The sequence below is a fragment of the Mastacembelus armatus genome, chromosome 10 (assembly GCF_900324485.2).
Source record: "Mastacembelus armatus chromosome 10, fMasArm1.2, whole genome shotgun sequence".
Lineage (NCBI taxonomy): Eukaryota > Metazoa > Chordata > Actinopteri > Synbranchiformes > Mastacembelidae > Mastacembelus > Mastacembelus armatus.
In genome coordinates, this window is record NC_046642.1 from 8,320,140 (window position 1) to 8,341,593 (window position 21,454).

Here is a 21,454-nt window from a genome sequence, read left to right on the forward strand (position 1 = left end):
TATTGATAGAATGATTAGCAGTGCCATTGTCTACACCACATCTTGACAATAAAGAGAAAAAAGCTATTTTAGGCTAAAATTCAAGATTTTGTCATGAATGTTTTGTCATAACTGCTTTCTTTGTGACATCTCATGATTCAGTTTTGATTACAAACCTTTCTTGATATGTCTCCTGACTAAAATATTGCAATGTATTACATATTATATATTATGTATTGCAGAACTAGGCATTAACATTGTCAGTATAAACAGTACACCGTGACCCTAAATCTTAACCGCGCAATGATCCTAATGTATTTTACACTCACTCTTACAAACAATTATTACATCTCCATTATTAGAGCTTCACTGAGGGTTCTCACACTCACATTGAATTATTATGGCCATAGTTGCTTTTGTTTTTTCTGATTTCTGCTTTCTCATCTAAACACTGTTTTTTGTGTGCACAGGGAGGGACAAACTTTCCTTTGCTGTCTGCTGCTCATTTAAGTTCCATTCATTTAGGTCTAGGTGTGTTGTTCAATAGTTTTAACTGATGCACAGATCTCTAGCTAATGGGACAGGGAAACATCATGGTCAATTAGATGCTTAATGAGATATCACAGATGAATTAAGGTGTTTTTCCTCAGTTTGATTCTGTTCCTGTCTATCATAATTGCAATGTATAATACACTTGTTATCTGGCAAAGCTTTGAAGGAAGAAAACCATATAGATTATGCAACACTGAAACAAAATGTTAACATGATCTTTTATTTGATACATATCTTATTGCTTGAGTGTTATTTATGGATTCAAATGTTTAATGGGTGAAAGGTAGATTTGGATTTTCAGTGGGAGCGTGACAAAAAGTATGCTTTTATGTTTTATTTTTATATTTTGATCCTAGGTTTTTTTTTGTAAAATTTTTTCAGGCCTCAAAAATGACAAAATCAAATAATGAGTAGCAAAACCTACTCTTAAGATAAATTGGTCATAGCCCATATACATATCCGACCTATGACCAGGTGTCAAAATACTAGGTAATTAGAGAAGCCTTAAATATGTAAGGACTCATTTAGAACAAAAAAAAATAATAATTGATGTGTTCTGTTCTTTATACCTTACTTGACACAGTCAGCATCACTACTACTACTTCGCAGATAGGACCAGGTAGCTGTGCTTTTAGCCATATTTATTTACAAAATGCACTAGCGTTTTCTTATGTCTTACTTGCAGTAGTCTATAATATGGGACATGGAATCAAGGTTTCCGTTGAGATACAGTGTTTGGGGTTGTGCCAGTGTCATCTCATGCTGTTTAATTCCGAGTTTCACATTCTCAGATAACAACAGGATTTTGTATTGACTGCTCTTATTTCAGCTCTTGTTTCATTATATGGCATTGGCGTACATTCAATAGGTCGCTACACAAGTTTGATTCATGATTGTTTCCCACTGCTTGTTATTAGTGCAGCATCAAAGCTAGGCTTGGTAAGCACATTTGCATTTTAATGACTGATATAGATTGTTCTTCTGCTCAATACCTCTGTCCAACCACACGGCAACCCGCATTGATAAAGGTGGGCTGCTTCTTGTCTATTTAAAAATACACATGGTAGAACACTCACACAGTATTGTAAGTAACAATTAAAATTCAATATTATATAAAGCTTATTTTGAAGAGTGGTGGTGTATCAACAGGTTTCAGATCATAGCAAGACAAGGATAAAAAAGTCTAGATATGGTAATTAAGAAATAACTGGGTTAATGTGTCCACATTGTGGAATGGTACAGTTAACGGTAATGAAGAGGGATTAAGCAGTTGAAAATGATATCTCAAGGCACAAATGGATGTCATCAGACTAGCAATCAGCCAATGACAAGTGAGTGAGTAAGCAGATAATTTTGAGTCCCCCACATGCATTTCTTCCCCTGCCACCTGCAGAGGATGATGCTACCCATTAAGGAGAGTTTGCCTCTGCAGGTATGTAATCTGATGCACATTAGAGCAGCAGACTGCCAAATGTGTGCAGTGATTGTAGTGAGCAGTTGTATCAGGTAATGTAGCCAGGTCGCATACATGTACCTGTAGCGCCGCAGCGTGGTTCTCTCGATAAAGATTTCGTGAAACTGATGAATCCCCACATTAATTGTATTGTGTTTGTGTGCCTTTTGCTAAGAATTACCGTATTGTGCAGCAATGCATGCAGTGTTACCAGGGTGGATCTACAGATGGTTTGCCCCCCAGATGTCCTCCCATCTCCTACCCCATTTTTTAGCCCATGTTTTCACTGTGTATAAGGACCCATATGTATTGCCTTCTCATGCCACCCTACCAAAACCACATGTAAAAATTTCTAGATCCGCCACTCAGTGTTAAATTTGCAAAAGAGAACAAGCTTTGCCAAACAATACTATCACACTCAAATGTTTGAAAGTGTCCAAAGCCAGTGTCTTTAAATATGTGCTCAGAGAATAGCCTATGAAGTCTCCTTCCTTGATATGCAAGACAAAAGAAAATGGTATGCTTTTCTTCCCCTTTCAGTGCTTCCTCACAACATTTTTTATGTTATTATAATACATATTTCTTGCAGTATTTCCCAGAAATAACGATTTTGGTGTAGCAGAGATAGTGTTTTTTTTTTTGTTTTTTTTTTCCAGCAGTCTGCTCACTGTTAAGATCCAGTGCTTGTGATATGTACAAAATTCTAGAAACCATTTTAAGTCACCCATCGACAACCGATCAAGCCAATAACAATGATTTTCACAGATAGCACAGTGTTTCTGTAGATACAAGAAACTATAATTGGCTGAAGAAATTGAAGTTTAAATGTAGGGGTTCTTGTCTCAAACGCAGAATTGCCTCTTTTTATATTACTGACAGTACTGTTTTCACTTCACAATAGTCGACAGGCTAGGGGATGAGAGGAGGGCAGCTGGAGAGGCTCTAATTTATCTGTTTGTTTGTGTTTTCCTCCCCACAGTAGAAGGGGAAGGAGGCTGTAACAGGGCCCAGCTCCACAGGGGAGAGGTGTGTTTAGTGGTGGCATTGATTTTATAAAAGGTTGCACAGTGGGAAGCCAGGTAGGCCTGTCAACCTTGGCTCTCACCAAAACCTGTCACACCGTCAAGCTAATTGTGCCCTCTCTGTAATCCCCAGTCCCTGAAAAACAACACTGTATGCAAACATATGTCTGTACATGTCTCTTATAAATGCATTACTTATTTTTCACATGAAAAAGCTGATTTTATTACAACAAATGGTTGCTAATGGTCTATAAACATTCTGCTCTCTGTCTGTGAAAGCTTCATTTTTTATATTTTAAAATTAGCTGTCAGGTGGTGCTCAGTTCCATCCAATTTTTCCCATTTTTTTCCTCTCATGTACAATATTTTGCAATTAGATACACTGTCTGTATCTAAAAAAAATACAGGTAACAGAGAGAAAGATATATTGATAGACGTTTTATGCAAATGTAGCCCATTACAGTCCTCATTTGAAAAGCTGGTCAATACTGGGTTCACCGAAGAAGTAATGGGATAGGGAGAGCAGAAGTGAAATATGAGAGGGTCAGAGAGATGGAGATAAGAAGGGAGAAGAAAGACTTGGTAAGAAAGAGATGGACTAACAATGAGGATACTTTTATTTTTATAGGATGGAGGACACACACATAGCCAGAGGCAGTTCATCAACTTCTTGTCAGTGCTCTCTCCCCCTCTTCCTCTTTCCTTAGAGGGAATCTTGTCAGGGTCAGGTGTGGAGATAACCTAGTGTGGACACAAAACATCCACTTCTAGTCTACTTAGCTTGCAACCAGATCTACTGAACTTATAGTCACTGCTCTCTATTTTAGCTTAGTCACACTATCAGGGAATATCCCCACAACTTGTAACATGTTTATGAAGATGCGTTTTTACAAGGTAATGTCTCAAGAATCTGTTTTCATTTGTCATTTGCCTTTTAACGGGATACCTCTTTGTATTTGTATATATGTACAGTATGTCTGTGTATTAGAAATGCACGGAAGACAGCTGCTACGCACATATATTATTCCACAAACCAATTAATTATAAGTGCCAGTTTTCTGTCACTCATTAGGCACTAATCATTGGCATATCCATTTGCCTTCTAGCAGCACATCTTGCTGTATTGTCTCTCAGTGCTTTTTTTTCTTCTCCTTTTTGCACCGTGACATCCAGCAGTTTTTTTGACTGGCGAGTCACACAAAACTCCTTTGTCCACGGGACCACATGACAAAAAAACCCTTGGGGAGATCATTTTATCTTACTCTTGATTGCCAGATAATTATCAGTTAATTATTTAGAGCCTTAAATTAATTTGCTAAAAATAGTCTCTGTGCGTTGCCAATGGAGACTGCTCCATTATTTCTTTCTCCCCACTCTGCATCTCTCCTTCTCTAACTTCTTGTCTTTGACAGCTATTTCTGCCACTCATGTTTGACTGTAATCTAATAAAGGAAGAGGTTGTCTTTTTGTAGTTAAATCAGCCCACTTTAAACCTGATGCTTCAGCGCTGATTGTTTTTAATTTCTTAATGTTCTGTTTATCATGGCTTTTTTGCCAGTTGTGAATGTTGGATTCAATTTACAATATGTCAATCACAGAGCATGTTGTAGCTACAGGAAACTGCAGTATTATATACAAAGGTCTTTAACGGCCTTGGGTTTAATTTACAAAGTAACATTTGTTTAGTAAAATTCATTGTCCTCTTACTTTGAAGATAGTTTTGTCCACAAATAATGTTACCTGTCCCTTACAATGCTCTTTAGAGGATAGCATCTTTTTTTTTACTTTTCCTCTACTCTTAGGACACTTCATTAGGCTGAAAGTGTTCTGAACCAAGAAATGTGGTATAAGTGGTCTTATAATGGGATTCATTGGCTTAAAGAATCGAAATTTACCCCCCTTTTTTTTCTTCCTTTTGCATTCACACACACACACGCACGCAAGCACACACACACACACACCCTCACACACACCACACACATACTGCACGCACGCACGCACGCACACACACACACGCACGCACGCACACACACCACACCACACACACATACCACACGCGCACACACACACACACACACACACACACACACACACACACACACACACACACAAACATTGAACCATGGGCCAAATAGGCTGACCTGCTGAATGGGTTTGTGCTTGGGTAATGATAAGGCTATTGAATGGAGCTGTACTCTGTCACGCTAGCTGCTGGGCCAGTGGTCTTACTGAAGGAATCTGATCAATAAATGATCCTCATGTGCCTCCCCCAACCCCCCACCCTCCCAGCCCCTTTCCAACCTGACTTTTATCACTCCACATTCATTCTATGCTGTTCTTTCTTCGTCTACAAAGAAAATAAAAACTTTTCCAGTTATTAACTAGTTTCACTCATATTGTAGCTTTTGGCACTGAAGCACAATTATTTAAAACACATTAACCACAATAAATAAAATATTTTAGACTTTGTTTTAGGTGCAAGCCCCCCTGGTGGGGCCAGGTTGTTGTCAGATTTCTTCTTTTCACACTACCATTTGATTGCAATGACAGTCTTGTACACTGTTGAAATCATATACAGTACAGCAGATCCAGCAGCTTACTCCTGATCTCATTCACATATTAGGGAAGAATAATTCTTTTTTGCAGAATCGATTAAATCTGCTTTACGTTAAAACATTTAAAAGTAGTCTATGTTCAGCTTATTGTAAAGCGCAGAAGGTTGAGACAGTTAAGCATAAAGGCAGGAGAATCCATTGACATTTAAAACACTCCAGCAATCTGGAAGCACACATCAAAGGCAACCCAACATGATGTCCATTTGCAAATTGCACTGCCTGGCTTGATTACTGGTCTGTTCAGATGGCATGCATTAAATGGCCACCTTAGAGGTCTTATTTCCAGTTTTATGCACTGTGATCACACATAGATGTAATCTGGAGATGCCATAAGCAATTCAGGGGTAAACAGCACTTGCACCTGCATTTGTTAAAGGTTGCTGGGAATAGCCAATAGCATAGACAGGCTTCACCATGGTGCAATAATTCAAGCAATTTTGGCTTGTGCTAATTTATTTATTTTTTAGCAATCATTTCTTTCTGTTTTAGTGAGTATGAGTAAGAGTAGCTCATTAATAGTGAGTGACTGCCTTTAACATAGGAACAGATAAGTGCCACATTGCTGTTGGTGGCCTGCACAGCTTAAGTCTTGGCTTGAACTCAAACACTGCAGTCTGATTAGACAGCTGGCAAAATGTCAGCTGCATATGGTCACACCACATAACTGAGTTCTTGATTGATGATAAACACATCAGCAGCACCAACAACTGTACCAACAGTAATGTGGTCACAGGGTGTAGATGTTAAAAATGCTAAAAAAAAAAATGAACAGGTGAAATGCATTTATTGAAATTACATGTAAACTTTGTGTATCACAGATCAGTTATGATCTGATGAAAACAGCCTGGCCAGTGACTGTGTATGTCTGTGAGAATGAGTTTGCCAAATGCTTGTTAAAGCAGATGAATACAGTTAAAACAAAGAGGCCAAGCAACAGATCAAGAAACAAAATGTGCAGTCCAGCCATTGTGATTCATCAGTCATCATCACATACAACTACCTGGACATGGCATGGGGTCCTGCACAGAATCTTAGATGTTGTTCCTGGGATCTGATGGAGCCACTCTCTCTATTACCATAGGGACCACTGTTGCCTTCACCTTCTGCATCTTTTCTGCACAGGACCTTAAAAGCTCCCAGGCCTCTGACAGAGGTCCCAAACTTGAAGGAGACAAAGACCACCCACAGGAGTGAATGTTTTTTTTTTTTTTTTTTTTTTTAATGTGTGTGTGTAGTATATAATCTGTCATCTTGGATATTTGCTATGGACATTCTGTAATGTAGAGGTAGGGACTGCTCTTTAGTAGGAACTGATTAGATCAGAGTCAAGGGAAGTGAAAAACTTGACCTTTTGCAATTTGACAAGTATGAACCTTGTAAACACAGTGGATTTGCATTGTAATGTTACCACTGTGAAAATTACACACAGTGGCACAGGCCTTGGGCTTCGATATGACATGAGATTACGTTGGATGAAGATGAAAGGATGACAACAACCACAAAAGGTTATCCAAGATAATGTTGTGTGTGTATGTATGTGAGTGTTGGTAATCCTAATGGCACTGTGTTAACAGGCACTCACTTTCAGGGAGCATCATAGTGGACACCAAATTATTTTTCTCATTTTTTTCTTGTGCTCTTTCCCCTATTTTAATAGCCCATCCATGATTCAACAGGTCATTCCCATGGACCTAATCCGCTCATATCTAATTTATATACTCTCTTTTCCTTTATCAGATGTAGTCATTACACCCACCAGTCTCCCCCTCATTGAGTTGTTCCAACACCAGCTGGGTGCTGTAGTGAAGAGCTTTGAATGCTTAAGCAGAAGCAACGTTCCTCTCTACACGTATAAATATTTCAGGGACAGATGGGCAGAATAAATTGACAGTAAAATTGACATCAAATCTGGTTTTTAATTTCAAGAGAAAAAAGAGGTAGGAGCTGTCAGGGAGATGATGGAGATCTGTATTGAGAGAGGAAAGGTCATGACCTCTGTGTCAAATTGGTAATTTAATTCACTGAGGCTCTGATGTGAGACAGATACATCACCTATTAAATATATATGTATATGCAATCTACTTCTGAACTGCATTGAATTGTGTTATACTGACAGGTGTTTCTATTAATTTGTCCAACTTAATGTATGTATCTAGTAATACAGAGTCGAAAAAATATTAAAGATTTGCACTACAAAGTGAATTAAGAAGGCATTTGAGGTTTGAGGAAGACACTCAGAGCGTTGGAGGTTAAGAGGTTATGGTAGAGTCTGATCACTTCAGTGCCACAGTCTGAGGTATTACATTAATTACATTTTGTGAAGGGGAGGGAGATTGCATCGTGTATTCACCACCCTGTTGGCACCTTCTGTAATCCAACGGAGAGACAGAGAGAGACAGAAAAATGAGATAGCGTTTCTCTGTGTGCATGTGTATGTCTGTCTGCATGTGTGCAGTGACAAAGATGAATCAACAGGATAGAGTTTCTCAATGGCACACCGTTGTTTTTCATCCAAGGTGTTGCCTTGATTACTTTGGACAAAGTCCAGTGTTTTCCAGAGAGTATTCTCTCATGAAGGAATTCAGTTTGGTGCTGATTAAATTATTTTCACCATGTGAAATGAACCTGACTTGAATTCTTGTATTCGTGTGCACAACAAACAGGCTCCACATGAGCTCAGATTGTACAGGTCCACAAATCACATTTTCATTCTTTTTCGATTTAAGTATTAAGTAAACTTTTTTCAGTGTGTAATTAGTTAACAAGTGCAGATTGTCTTGTTCAACGATATTTCAGCCAGAATTATTGCTGCTGAAAGGGCTATTTCTGTTTCAGTCTGTATAAATTACCAGTGGTTCAAGTAGCAGTCTTGAAATGGTGGTGTTGGTGGGTTCGTCATCCGCTAAATGTCAGCATTTTAACATCGTAACTGTGAGCATGTTATCATGTTAGACTCTTGTGTGATTAAGAAATTCTAATTTCCACATTTCTTTTCACAATCTGATTGTACTGTGGTGCTGTTTAATGTTTTTATGTATTTTTAGTTTTACTCTTCACTGAAAATTTAAACAGACCGTAAAAGTATTGATTGCAGAAAGTATTGATTGCATTTGGATATGTAATATGATCTGTGCCTTTAAACATACAGGCTTTTAAATTTAGACAACTTCCTCTTTTTCATAATATCACACTTCCTCATTCTTTGTCTCTCACTCCTCTCCCATGTCGAGCCCCTCGTCGCTTCAGCACTGGGTAATATTCCAAATTCCCAGAACTGGCTGCTCTACTAATTCCCTCTGACAGCCCCAGTGTTTTTGCCGTGGCCCAGCTCAGGACACTGTCAACCTCTTTCCTGCTCAGCCTGCAGACCTCCCTCTGTTTGTATCAACCCGCACAACAGAGTGGTCCCGTCTTCCTCTCCTAGGAACCTGACTTACGATTTAGTGGAATACAATAATGTCTGTTCTTAGCTAATGGAAAAAAAATAACAACACAGTATTAATGAAGCTTTACTTTCTTTTACAAAAGCAGGCAGCAAACAGATAATATCAGATGATGATAATTCATACATTTGAGTATTGTTTTTACATCAGATATTCTGTCTTTTGACTCAGTTTCTCTCTCTCTCCTCCATTCCTTCATCCCTCTCCCATCCCACTCGAACTCTCAACATGATGGGCTGTGTCCAGTCAGTGGGCAGCCTTGGTGTAATTTGGCCCACAGTGGCTGTTGGCAGTAGGTGTGGGGATAAAGGGAGCAGGGATGGTGGGGTTTGTTGAAAAGAAGGCTTAGTGTGGGGCCTTGGATGGAAGGACCAGTGAGCACATAGGAAAAGCATTAAATAAACATTAATGGAACTAGGTTACAGGAGATTTATTAGGGAGGCTTTTTGGGCCCCCACTGAAGGGTTTTATGCAGCACTTTAATAACTCTCTCATGCGCACAGGTAAACAGAACCAGGTAATTTATGGCCATCCTCATAGGTGGCCATTGTGTCTTAACTTTGTTTTGGCTCATAAATGGATTTTCTCTGGGTTTTATCTTGAAGCTGAATGGAGTCTAGCTCCAGAAAAGCGTTTTTACATCTAGGGTAAGTCTGACTTGGGTATGATTTTGATGTCACTTTGTGGTGTTAAAAATGAGTGCCCTTAATCGCAGCTTACTGATGTTAAATGCACCCTTTCTGGCATGTCAAACACACAGTTAAAAAGTGACTGATTAAACTCAGTAATAAGGACACTGTGGCAGGTCAAATAACTAATTCTAGATTTTTGCACGGCTGGATTTTGGCAACAACAGGAGCTCTGAGAGAATTATAAAAAGATGAACTAGCAGAGCACTGTCATTGACATCACATTTTACATCTGACGTTGTCTTTGTAAATCAGCACTGTCAGATACGATGCTGTCAGAAACTGGAGTTGTGTAAGCTAAGCTTTAGTGTCATATGCTTAGTGACATGCTGCTATTCCCCAAGCATTTTTGGAACTATTATTGTTTATCCTCCCTTTTTTGTCAACTTCAGTTATTGACACTGTCTTTAAATTCTAAAGTCATTTGAGAAAGATAAGACACAGAGCTATAAAATGCCTGTACATGCATTCAAAATTAAGTGTTATATCTCACCATTAGCATAAAGTCCACAAGGCACACCACAGACATCTTTCGTAGTTTCCACATTTGCAACATTGAGCCCTCCAGCCCTGCAGCAATTGTCTTGCTCTGTGTTGGTGAGGTTCAGTGCACAGAAAGTGCAGGCGGTAGCCCTCCTCTGAGGACAGTTAGAAGAGGAGAGCAGAGACTGACAAACAGGGTCAGGGCAACCAAAGGCTGCATGATGCTTTACCTTGAGACCCATCACCTCTGCTCCCTGCTCTGCTCCAAGCTCAAGTGACATGAATAACAGACACAGCTCAGACAGCATGTGTCTGAAAGTTCACTCCGAAAAGGAAAGAAAGGAGGGAGTTCTTGTTTGAGTGAATGTAATGGAGTGAATATCAAGAGGGAAATGTATAAAGAGAATTATAAAGGGATTTGGTTTGACTGAGAATGGTGGACAGGAAGAAAGGAGAAGAAAACAGAAGATTTATGTTTGGAGAAAGAGAGCCAATAAAGACGACAGTGATTGAGAAACTAAAGAAAAGCTTATAGAGAGATGTGCTTGACTGGTTGTGTAACTGTGTGTATATGCACTGATATATGTATACGTGCATGTGTGTTTGCCTGTTCATTCTGTATGTATGTGTCTGTGTGTTGGATGAAAGCTCTACCATACTGGTTGTGTTGCTGCGGGATAGTGTGTGTTAGGCTCCATCAATATGACATGTCTTTGATGTGGAAATGCAAGGAGCAAAAGCCCGGCCAGCCTCACTCCAGTCCCCAGCGGGACACATCTACAGTGTGCATGTGCATACATGTGTGTTTGAATGTGTGAGACTGACTGAGAAAGAGAGGAGAGAAGTAGAGAAACACAGAAAGCCACAAGCCACAACAAGCAGCAAAAGTAACCACTGTCTCAGTGTTTCTTTAACTGCCATTCTGCCATGAAGGCAACCATTTTGACCCAAACATTTCCTGAGCCAAAGGCACTGTGGACTTTCCTGTGGAGTGGAATCAGTACTGTATGTTAATGCATTTAATAAGGATTTTGATGCAAGACTTATGTAACGTTATGTGTCTGCTCCTGCTCAATGACCATATTAATGTTTCTTGGCTTTAACCTGTTGGCTTTAACCTGATACTTGTTTTCAGTTTTATTCTTGCTGTTATAAATATTTATGTTTTTCAGGACTTTACAATGATTTTAATCATTGAGTTTTTCCATTCTGACCAGTTCAGTAGTATTAAGAGTGGGTTTTGAATGAAGCACAGTCTAGCACTCAAAACTGAATGCATTATTTTAGGATGAAGTTCAGTTTTACTAATAGATGTCACAACATATGGAATGTAGTTGTGTCATAGTTGATTCATTCTAGAAAGATTTTTTCTTTATAAGGATTTTTTAAAGACTTTACTATACAAATACAACTCCACTACAGTACAAGTCTGCCAGCATTTTGGATGGAGCAAATATATCTTACTTAGGAAAAGTTTTACTTTTACATCTATCCATTGGGCCCCTGAGTTTTCAGACATAAGTGCAGTGAGGGGGAGGTGGACAAAAGAAGAGATAAAAGGCAGTCTGACAGAGGCAAAGGGGATAAATCAGGTCCAGGCAGACAAGGAAGAGGAAAGACAGAGGGATGAGTCCGTCCATCAGGCCTGTGTGTGGGCTTGTTGCTAACCTGGACTGTGCCGTCACTGCAGTGTTTTGGTAATCACTAGCTTGCAGGAAGGTAATCCAACCAGCCTAACCTGTCAGTACTTTATTCCCTTGCAGCTGCACAAAGACCTTTCTACATATACGCACATAACATATGCAGTTGCAAAGGTATATCATGCTCATATGAGTGTTTAATTTATATCCACATAAAAAATCGGGAGTTATATTACTTGCCTATAGGGTCACAGAATAATCTACATACATGTACCCCTACAAGGACATCTACCAAAATGACAGAACAAACAATAAATAAATAAATTGCATTGTCAAAAAACAGTGGCTTCTGCATTATAATGGAAAATTGCTCACAAAGAACATTATCTTTTTGACTGCTTGTCCTGACAATCACAGGCCACATGCTGTAACACCAACCTGTGTATGTTGCCAAGGTGACTGCATATGAGCACTAATTGCTTATAATATACTTCTGACACAGAGAACAAGAAGCAGCTGCCTAAGTAAGCAGTAACATAAATAAGCAGAATACAACTGAAACAATGCCTTCCTTTAGCCATGCAAAACCCTTTCCTCAACATCCATTTAGATTTAAAGAATATATTTTATCACCATAGTCACCCAGTAATTGATAACAGGTAAAATCTGGAAAAATAGCTGCATTCTAAAAGAATAGGTCCTGCAGGGCAGGGAACATTAGTGGCCACTCAGACAGATTTTAAACAAATCCCTAGGTAAGTCAAACTTCTTTATAAGAGCAAACAAAGGCTAATGGCAACTTTGACATAGTTTTAGTGGATTTGTGCACACTCTGTTTTTTGTGCAATAAGGAATTGTTTGAATTACAGGTCTGCTCCTGCTTGTTTTACCAAAAATAAAATGGTAGCTGATCTTAAAAAGCCTTCAGAGTGTTTTTACTGTCTGATCCTCTGACTGCTCTTTTTGACGTATTTTTATAGTTGTTGCCACAATGTTACCATAAATAATACAACTAATGGCCAGAGCTAAGAAAATAAAATCTGATTTTTAATAATCCCACATCATAGTGACAACCTTGCAGATGTTAAAGCTTTAATAATTATAACCTCTTAAGAAAGAAATTGAAGATGTTGGACACCGTCGCTGATACCTAGAAACCACTGATAATAGAGTTCCTGCTTCAGGTAGATTTTTCATGTTTGCTTGTGTGTGTTGTGTGAAGTTGTGTCAGCTTCATCCCACCCATGGCATGTGAGTCTTAGAGTGTACAAGCACAGTCTCCATGAGGTCAGTGGCTGCTGTGATAATGCTTAACTGATGCCGCCTGTCAATAGCCATTCACCAAGAGAAAAGTGCTCCGCCTGTTCAGTAAATTATACAGTGCGACGCGAGCTGTGAGGTTCAAAACAATCTGACCCCACTGTTGTTGGGAGAAACAATAGAACAATAACTGCAATCAGCTTTTCCAGCAACCATCTGTGTCATGCTGCTGACTACAAAACACCTTTCCATTACTCCAGGGTTGCAGCTATTAGCTCACCATGCCATTGACTCCAAAGTGAGATGGAGAGGTTATTGTAATGGTGCATTAGATTGTCTCTGACCCTCCTTTATCCAGGATTTTTTGCCGACCTTGACACAGAAGAGCCTTTTGAATGCTATAAAACTTCTGAAGGATTAATTTCTTACAATGACTTGTTTTTTTTCCCAGATGAATGTGTTTGTGATGTGATTATATTGCTGATTATAGTAACTTTGTCTGTGTTGGAGACATGTTCCCCTCCTCCCCCTTTTTCCTTGACTCAGTCTTTCCCACGGCTTCTGCAAGCAGTCCCGTGAGCAGTATGAAAAACTGTCTACCATGCACAAGAACATGCAAAAGCTCTATGAGAGCATAGGGAGCTATTTTGCCTTTGACCCTCACTCTGTCAGTGTGGAGGATTTCTTTGGAGAGCTGGCCAACTTCCGCATCCTCTTCATGGTGAGTACATAGTTTATGGTTTATGTACGTGTACACAAAACATTTTATGTTTGCTGTTCCAAAGTAAATGCACATAAACTACCAGAGGCTACCACCCACACCTGTACATGTTCTACCACACAATTTCACCTACTTAAAGATGTCCAGTGTCACTGACATGTTGACTGTTATAATTTTGTACATTTTTCCTTCTATCCATCCATATTTACTGCTTTATCCAGTTTGTGGTTGTGGGGCTGGCATTGGGTGAAAGGTGGTGTACAACCTGGACAGATCACCAGTCTACCACAGGGTTGACACATAGAGACAGACAAATACTCATGCATTCACATCTATGGGAAATTCAGAGTCACCAATTAGCCTAACCCCAACCTGCTTGTCTGTGGGAGCAAACTAGAATACCCAGAGAAAAACCACATAGACAGGGGCAGAACATGCAGATTCCACACAGAAAGGACTCAGGTTCAAACGGAAGACAGGTTCAATTTCCGTTTGTAAACATGTTTAATAGAAACTCCAGTGATTTTGTATTGCGCCAACAGATTTCAGATTTAAAAAAAGAAATGTCAAAATTCAAGCAATTTTTGACTTTTTCTTGGTATCAGTCCTTCACTTCCCATAATGTAGAGGAGTTAGACTGGAGATGACTTTGTCAGAGTCTAGAGATATAGCAGTGCAGAGCACAAGACCAACAGTCTCAGTAGGGAAGAAGTGGAACCCAAAGGAGGCAGTTTTGCAGGCTCAGGCAGCTCTTAGACAAAGGGATATTGTAGGGCATGTAGAGTATGGTCGCTGTGGATTTGGTCTAAATACATTGCAGATTCCTCTGAGTAAAGCATCAGCAGCTGACAAGAAAAATAGGAGGTGAGGAGACAGGAACAGGCTGGTAGATGTGCAAAGGCAGTTTCTCAGGCACAGCAGGGACAGCGGATGAACAGGGAAAGTGTAGAAAGAAAGGAATTAAGTTCAAGAGATGTATGAAGCATGGAGGCAAGTAGGATTCAACTTATATTAGGTGCAACCTATGATATACTACCATCTCCTCATAATCTAAATAAATGGGTAAGTGAGGGTGCCCTTTGTGTTCAGGGGTAGGTGACACATTCTCTCAGCGTTTAAAACTAGCCTGACTCAAGGGTGATACATCTGGAGACATAACCAAGTACTGAAGTGTGTAGCAGCAGTCACTGAAAGTAAACACATAGAAATAAATACTATGGATGAGAAGAACGATCAAGGAGAGATGTTGTTTGTTCAGGAGGGTGAAAAAAGCAGGAAGGAAGCAACTTCGAAAAGGCATACGTTTGGGCAGCTAAAGATAGGGAGAGACTAGCAATTGAGGGTAGATTTGGGTAGTCACACAATAGTGCCTCAGGAGATAGTTAGTACCACCAGATCTTGTGCTGTGGTCAGAATCACAGAGGGTTGTGTTTGTGGAACTTATAGTTCCCTGGGAAGACATATAGGTGGAGCAGTGTGGTTTGAACGTTAAGGTCTGATCAGTGGAAGTTGGGTGTAGAGGGTTTGTTGGAATATCAGTCTTTTCTTTAAGTGAACTGGGTATAAAAGCAGGCAGTAAGAAATATGGTGCTGGGACAATGATAGGTGAGGTCTGGTTGTTAGCATGTCTTCTTTTTTCACTGTTGAGAGGGCTGTCTCCATCCAGCATATGCTTTGTGCATAATACAGCCTCCAGATGAGTTTGTTCTGAGGCCTGTTCATTTATGCTGTGTTAGCTTTGTTGCTTTTAAGCAAAATGGAGGGGGAATAAAGCAGGCCTGAATCTTACTAGGTAAATGTGCTGCTGTTTGCTTAGCTTCCTTGCTGTGAGAGGGCTGTCCAAGCCAGCAGCAATAGTTAGTGTTAGTTAATGGTACCAGGTACCAGCTTACTTTCAGCTGCTGAACAAGCTGTCCAAGCCAACAGCAATGTTTATGTCATAATACCAGGTTAAGTGTATGAGGTTAGTTTCTCTTTACTTTTTCTTTAGTTGCTCTAAGGTAGGCTCAGCCTGCTCCGCTGGTTTGGGTTTGTGGATGCAGGCAAAGAGAGGGATGGTTCTGGGACACTGGAACACACTGTTGAGCTTTCTCTGTGTCATGGGCCCAACTCAACGAAACACCATTATTGAAAGGGAGACCATCTTGCCTGCACTCTCACACCCACATTGAGTCCCTTTAATGAAAGTGATAGCATTAGTAGGTTAGCAAAGAGAGGGCGGAAAAGCAACATAGGATATATAATGTGACCGGGTTTAGGATAGGGAGGGCTGGAGCATGATCTTGTGGTGGGGCCATGAGGATTTATGATGGCGTGGCCTGTGAACCCACTTTTGGGGCCACATGATGGGGCAATCTGCATAGGGAGCTTCCATGTAAAGGCTTATCCATTTCTTGGGACATTCCCTTGTGTATTATGGTAACTGCAATTGTATATTTTTGCTAAGCCCTCATTCCCATTGGTAAAATCCTTATGTCTACTCAGATTGGAGAGGAATTCAGGCTTCTGTTTTAATTTTCTCACATGTTTTAAAACCAAGTAATCCCAGTGACATCACTTTGACATCATCAGGTTATTTTTTTCTTCCTTCAAAACCACAAACAGCATTATAGAGCTCTACTCTACTGGATATGAGCAAGTGAGGATAGAAGCATTTCCTTTCCAGTCATCTGATACTCCACCAGGCTTTGTGCTTTTGAGAGAATTAGCTCTTAGCTCCAGTTCTGGAGATGATTCAAAGTTTCTCTTTTAGAAACACCAGAACATTTTTAGTTTCAGAAAGTGCACCTTGTTTTCTAGCCACTTATTTGGCACTTCATATTGTCTTGGATGGCCCTGACATGCGTTTCAGTCTCACTTTTAAGTTCCTTCACTGTTCTCTACAAGAATGTAACTGTGCTCACCTGCTGGGTGACTTCCTTCCATATGTCATTTTTTAGTGGGTCATAATGCCACTGTGTCTGCCAAAGACTTTTTTTTTTATAGAATCACTGCAATAACCTCTTTTTGTCACAAAAGTTTTTCTTTTTCACTTCCTTCAATGCTATCTTAGTTGGAAGGTAATAAATCAAGGTCTCTTTGTTGCCAAATAGACTGTTTCAGGGGGGGTTTCTTTGGCAATTTTTTTTAAAGATAATATTTGTCTTGTCACCCCACTGCCCATTCCTATACAGAAGCACAGCATTTATGGATGAATATAAGCTCAAGGTAACACCTTAGAACATTTGATGGATCTGGCATATTTAAAATCTTAGTGTTTTGTCATGTGTGAACATATTCCCACAATCTAATTATTACACAGGGTCTGTGGAGAGAAGCTTTTCATACCTGGCTTCTTTTTCCTCCTACTGTTAAGAAATGTCTAGTACCAGCTTGGGAACTGAAAATAAAGAAAAGTTGTAGAGTGTATGTAAGAACATATTATGTGAAACAAGTAATGCTGAGAGTAGGAGAATGTATAATTCCAGTGTTATATTAATGAAAGAGGCTTAGGCAAGACTGTTAACCTGTTCAACACATCTACAATAAGATGAGTTAATTCAAAACACCACTTTGTTCCAAGATGATATCTCCTCTGTCCATATAATACCAAACCAGGAAGTTGTTCTGGTGTGGTATTATACAGAATATGTGTTGAGCACATACAAACAAGTCACACCCACAAAAACATGATAAAAACAAATGGCATACTATTTTCATTTCCATGTTGGACATTGTCTACAGCAAGCAGACTATAATAATTTTATTTGTAACACTGACAGTAGAAGAAGAAGTTCACTTAAAGTTCAGAATTATGGCTTCCCCATGGAACAAGCAAAGAACAGCATCTGGGAAAACAGTTACTGTTGTTTCTTCTTTCTCGTCTGAATAAAGTTCAAGAAAACAATGAAACTGAAGCTACTACCACCTGTTTGGTCACTGATGTAACAACATATGAAAAAAATGCTGTTTTAGTCTGGAGGGATGGCCTAAATAGAGAGAGAAAGATGTGTTTATGGATTTACCCAGCTTAATGTAGATGTGGTCACAGTTTCATTAGCTTGAGGCTGCTTGTGTGTGTCCATGTGCATGTGTTGTGACTACAGGGCACTGGAGGGAATTCATAAAATGTGTGGAATCATACTAAAAATAGATTAATGGCACATATTCACTCTTCAAACAAAGGAGCATATATAGGTGAGAAAGGTTTACTATTGAAGTAAATATGGAATATACATTTCAGGAAATGTGGTTACTGATAGCTGTGAATAAAGCACTTGGGCAAAGCAGCTTAGTTGTTTAAGAGGTGATTTTAACAGTGAGGTATCAAAAAGGTGTCTCAGAACAAAGCACAACTTCTGCTTTACTGAGTAGACAACTCTGTTAAAGGATGATGAAAGGATCCTATTTATTCAGGTGTCTTTGTTTTCCACCTTCTTCAGTCTATCCATCCCTCCTGGCACTGCTCCAACAATTCCCCATGTCAGGATGATGACAGTGTCCAGAAGGCATGATCTCAGTCTTCACAATACATTAATGTGAATGGCAAGGTCCCCTTGTCTGAATCCCTCTCCTCTTTTTATTCTGATCCCCATCTGAAACCAACTTTTCATTCCCACTGATCAAAGTGCACCAGTACGCAACACAATGCTCCCTCAAGGATTCCAGAGTTGTATATCTCTAAAAGAGGCATCCACCCAAGAAAATAAATTATTCTCTCAAGCAAATAGCTGCATATGAATATTTATTACTGATTTAAACTTTCCTGCTATGGATAAGGGGAGGGAAGTGAGTGGGATAGTGTTGTGGTTGATATGGGGGGAGAGCTGGTTATAAGTTAATGTATTCATAAAAAAACAATCCTTTAATCACCATATTCGTCAGATATTATTTATAGGTTTTGGCTCTTCAGCTTTGCTGACACAAAGACTAATCCCATCTGCTTGCAGAGCACAAGGAATCAATGGTTGTTTCTACTTGAATGTTGTGAAAACAACTGAGCTGGATCCTTTGCAGCACAATGAAAGCCTCTTCCTGAGCATTTCTTGACAGTGAAGGAATTTTGGGGAGATGTCTTCTAGGTGGTTCTTTTTGACAGAATGGACCTACAACAAGCATTACTGATTTGTTACAAATGATAAATGAATTGAACACTATGACTTTTGTTAGTTATTAATTTTAAAAAAGAGCCGTGAATTAAACTTTTTCTATGCCTGGAATTCCTCAGACTGCTGCTTCAATATTGAGACATCCAGTTGTTTGACTCAGAAGAAACATCGCTAACTTTCATCTGTGTTGCATTGCCCTGTGTAATGCATTCATAGCACAAAGCGTCTGCAGTATTAGAGAATTCCATAGCAATACAGTCACCCTAAATTGCTTTTACTAAAAAGCTAGGGCTTAATGCACCCGACCGACATGAGGCATTTGAGTAAATGCATTGACAGACAGTCCTCACAGAACTGAATGTAACTGATAAGAGAATCCATTAACTCTATTTTCCTTCTGTTTCATTCTCTTTCTCTCCTCCAATTCCATACCATTCTCTTTTTTTCTGGGGCCAGTGAAATATTATTTGATTTCAGCACATGGAGTCAGTATTCGAAGAGTCCAACAATTTGTTAATTTAATGCTGCTGCTATATTCTGAAATAGAGTATGAGTGAAATGCAATCGCAGGGTCTGTATGTGTAATCCTGACCAGGAGCATGGGGGATGAGGATTTTTCCATTAATGAGTTATCAAAGCACAGCAGATGGGCTGGGATGAGCTTACACTCTTGCTTGTTAATTGAGTGACTTTCTAATAAGACCACAAGACCCAGACTTGGTTCGCAAAGTAGCAAGATAAAGCATCTAAGAGATTAGAATGATAATTTGTATGTGTTTCTGTGCATGTGTGTGTGGGCAGACAGAGGGATGGGGGGAGGGGGTGTGTGTGCAGCCATCCACTTTAGAGCACATTTGATATTTCTAAAGCTTGCTAATTCCTTTACAATATGACAAATTATCATAATCATGCAGATCATACTGAAGATGATGCTGTGGCAGTACCACAGGCCCTGCCTATTTACTAAGTCATTGTTATGTTTCCTCAGTATTTTTACTTACACTAGCCTGACACAGTCATTAAAGTCATGGCACCAGATTTTGGAGGTCAGCTATTAGTCTGGGAATACATCTATACCACTGAGCAGAAGTCTCACAGTCTGTAACCTATAACTTCTTGAAGCCACTTCCCCCAACATCTTGACACACAGTGTAACAGATGGCTAATAAACACAATTGCTCCTTAAAGCCCAGGCACTGTAGTGTATGTAAAATTCAAATGAGATATAGCAGTGACACTCTCTGTGTGAGATCACTGGTGCAACTGAGCAGTTGGAAATACTCATTGCTCCCTCATTGGACCGTCTGACTTGTATGCCAGCGGTACTGGAGGGGAGTCATGCTGTGGGAGATGTATTGTGTTGTGCAGGGTCAAGGAAGAACAGCAAACACATTTCATGAATTATTTAAAGAACAGACCTGGAAAGGGAAAATGCTGCCTTGCCATTGTTGGTAGATTGGACCTATGGGTTGCGCAACATTCAGTTTTCCGGCCAGGCATAGATAGAGGAGTACTTATAATCTCCATCTTAGACACACTGGAGGCCAAGAGTGTGACATACACTCACTTTGTCTCATGGCCTCCATGAGCCTGAAAAAGGGAATTTGCTGCTTCAATGGTGTTGTTGACAACCCTACCTGGCATTAAGGTGTTGTTATGCAAAACCACACTTTTTTATCTCTTAGAGAATTTAAATATGAAAGTTGACATACCCCACTGTGCAATATGTATTCAGTGGCCACATTTTCCTACTTTTTGCCAGAGGGGTTCAGGGCACATAGTCAGTCATAAACATGGCCTGTGGACTGTAGGATTATTTTTTGAGGATTATTAGGTAGAATCCTAATTTCTGTCAGTTTTGCGTGGTTTGTGTCTGTTTTTGTATTTAGTTTTTCTTCGTTGTCTAAATCTATGTGTGTCTTCAGTGAGAAACATTAATAATGCCACTACTTATTGTCATATAACAGGGGTTAGCCTACATTTTTCGGACATTTAAGCAAGTGCCATTCACTGAGCTCGGGAGAATCTAAAATGACCCTTGAGTTTAATGACTGAATTTGAATACTCACATTCATAAAACATTGTTTTAAATGTAATATTTGCCATAAAAAGTGATGAATCATCATACATCGCTTCAGTTCCTGTGTAATATTTTAATTGTCATGTGGTGCTAAATTATGTTTCAAAACCCTACTTTTGCTGGACCTAGGTGTCCCTCAGTGGAACTGAATGTTTATTATACAGACATTGTGTACCTGAATTAGAAGATCAAAGTTTTTGTAGTTTTCTTTTTAATAATTATTTAAGCTTTCATTGGTTTGCACTATAACTACAGTTATGATCTTCACTTAAGTGCAGAGGACAAAATGTGAAGGCCAAAAATAACTTGTTTCCATGGTCACCTGAAATGATATTGTAAATATTGTACTATGATCTTGAATAGGCTATAGTACTCCAGAGAAAACAAGATGGATTTTTCTCATCTTATTTTTTAACACTGGTGGAATTCA

At 39.4% G+C, this 21,454-nt stretch overlaps 1 protein-coding gene across 9 annotated transcripts in view; it reads left to right on the plus strand.

Annotated features, from left to right (window-relative positions):
* The window catches only part of diaph2 (diaphanous-related formin 2), a 340,283-nt gene that overhangs the window by 258,686 nt on the left and 60,143 nt on the right, over positions 1-21,454 (plus strand). For all 9 annotated transcript variants that reach the window (XM_026329686.1, XM_026329687.1, XM_026329689.1 and 6 more), the window contains one exon: positions 13,693-13,857. In XM_026329686.1, the coding sequence (XP_026185471.1) occupies positions 13,693-13,857 (165 nt within the window). The remainder of the gene's footprint in view (positions 1-13,692; positions 13,858-21,454) is intronic.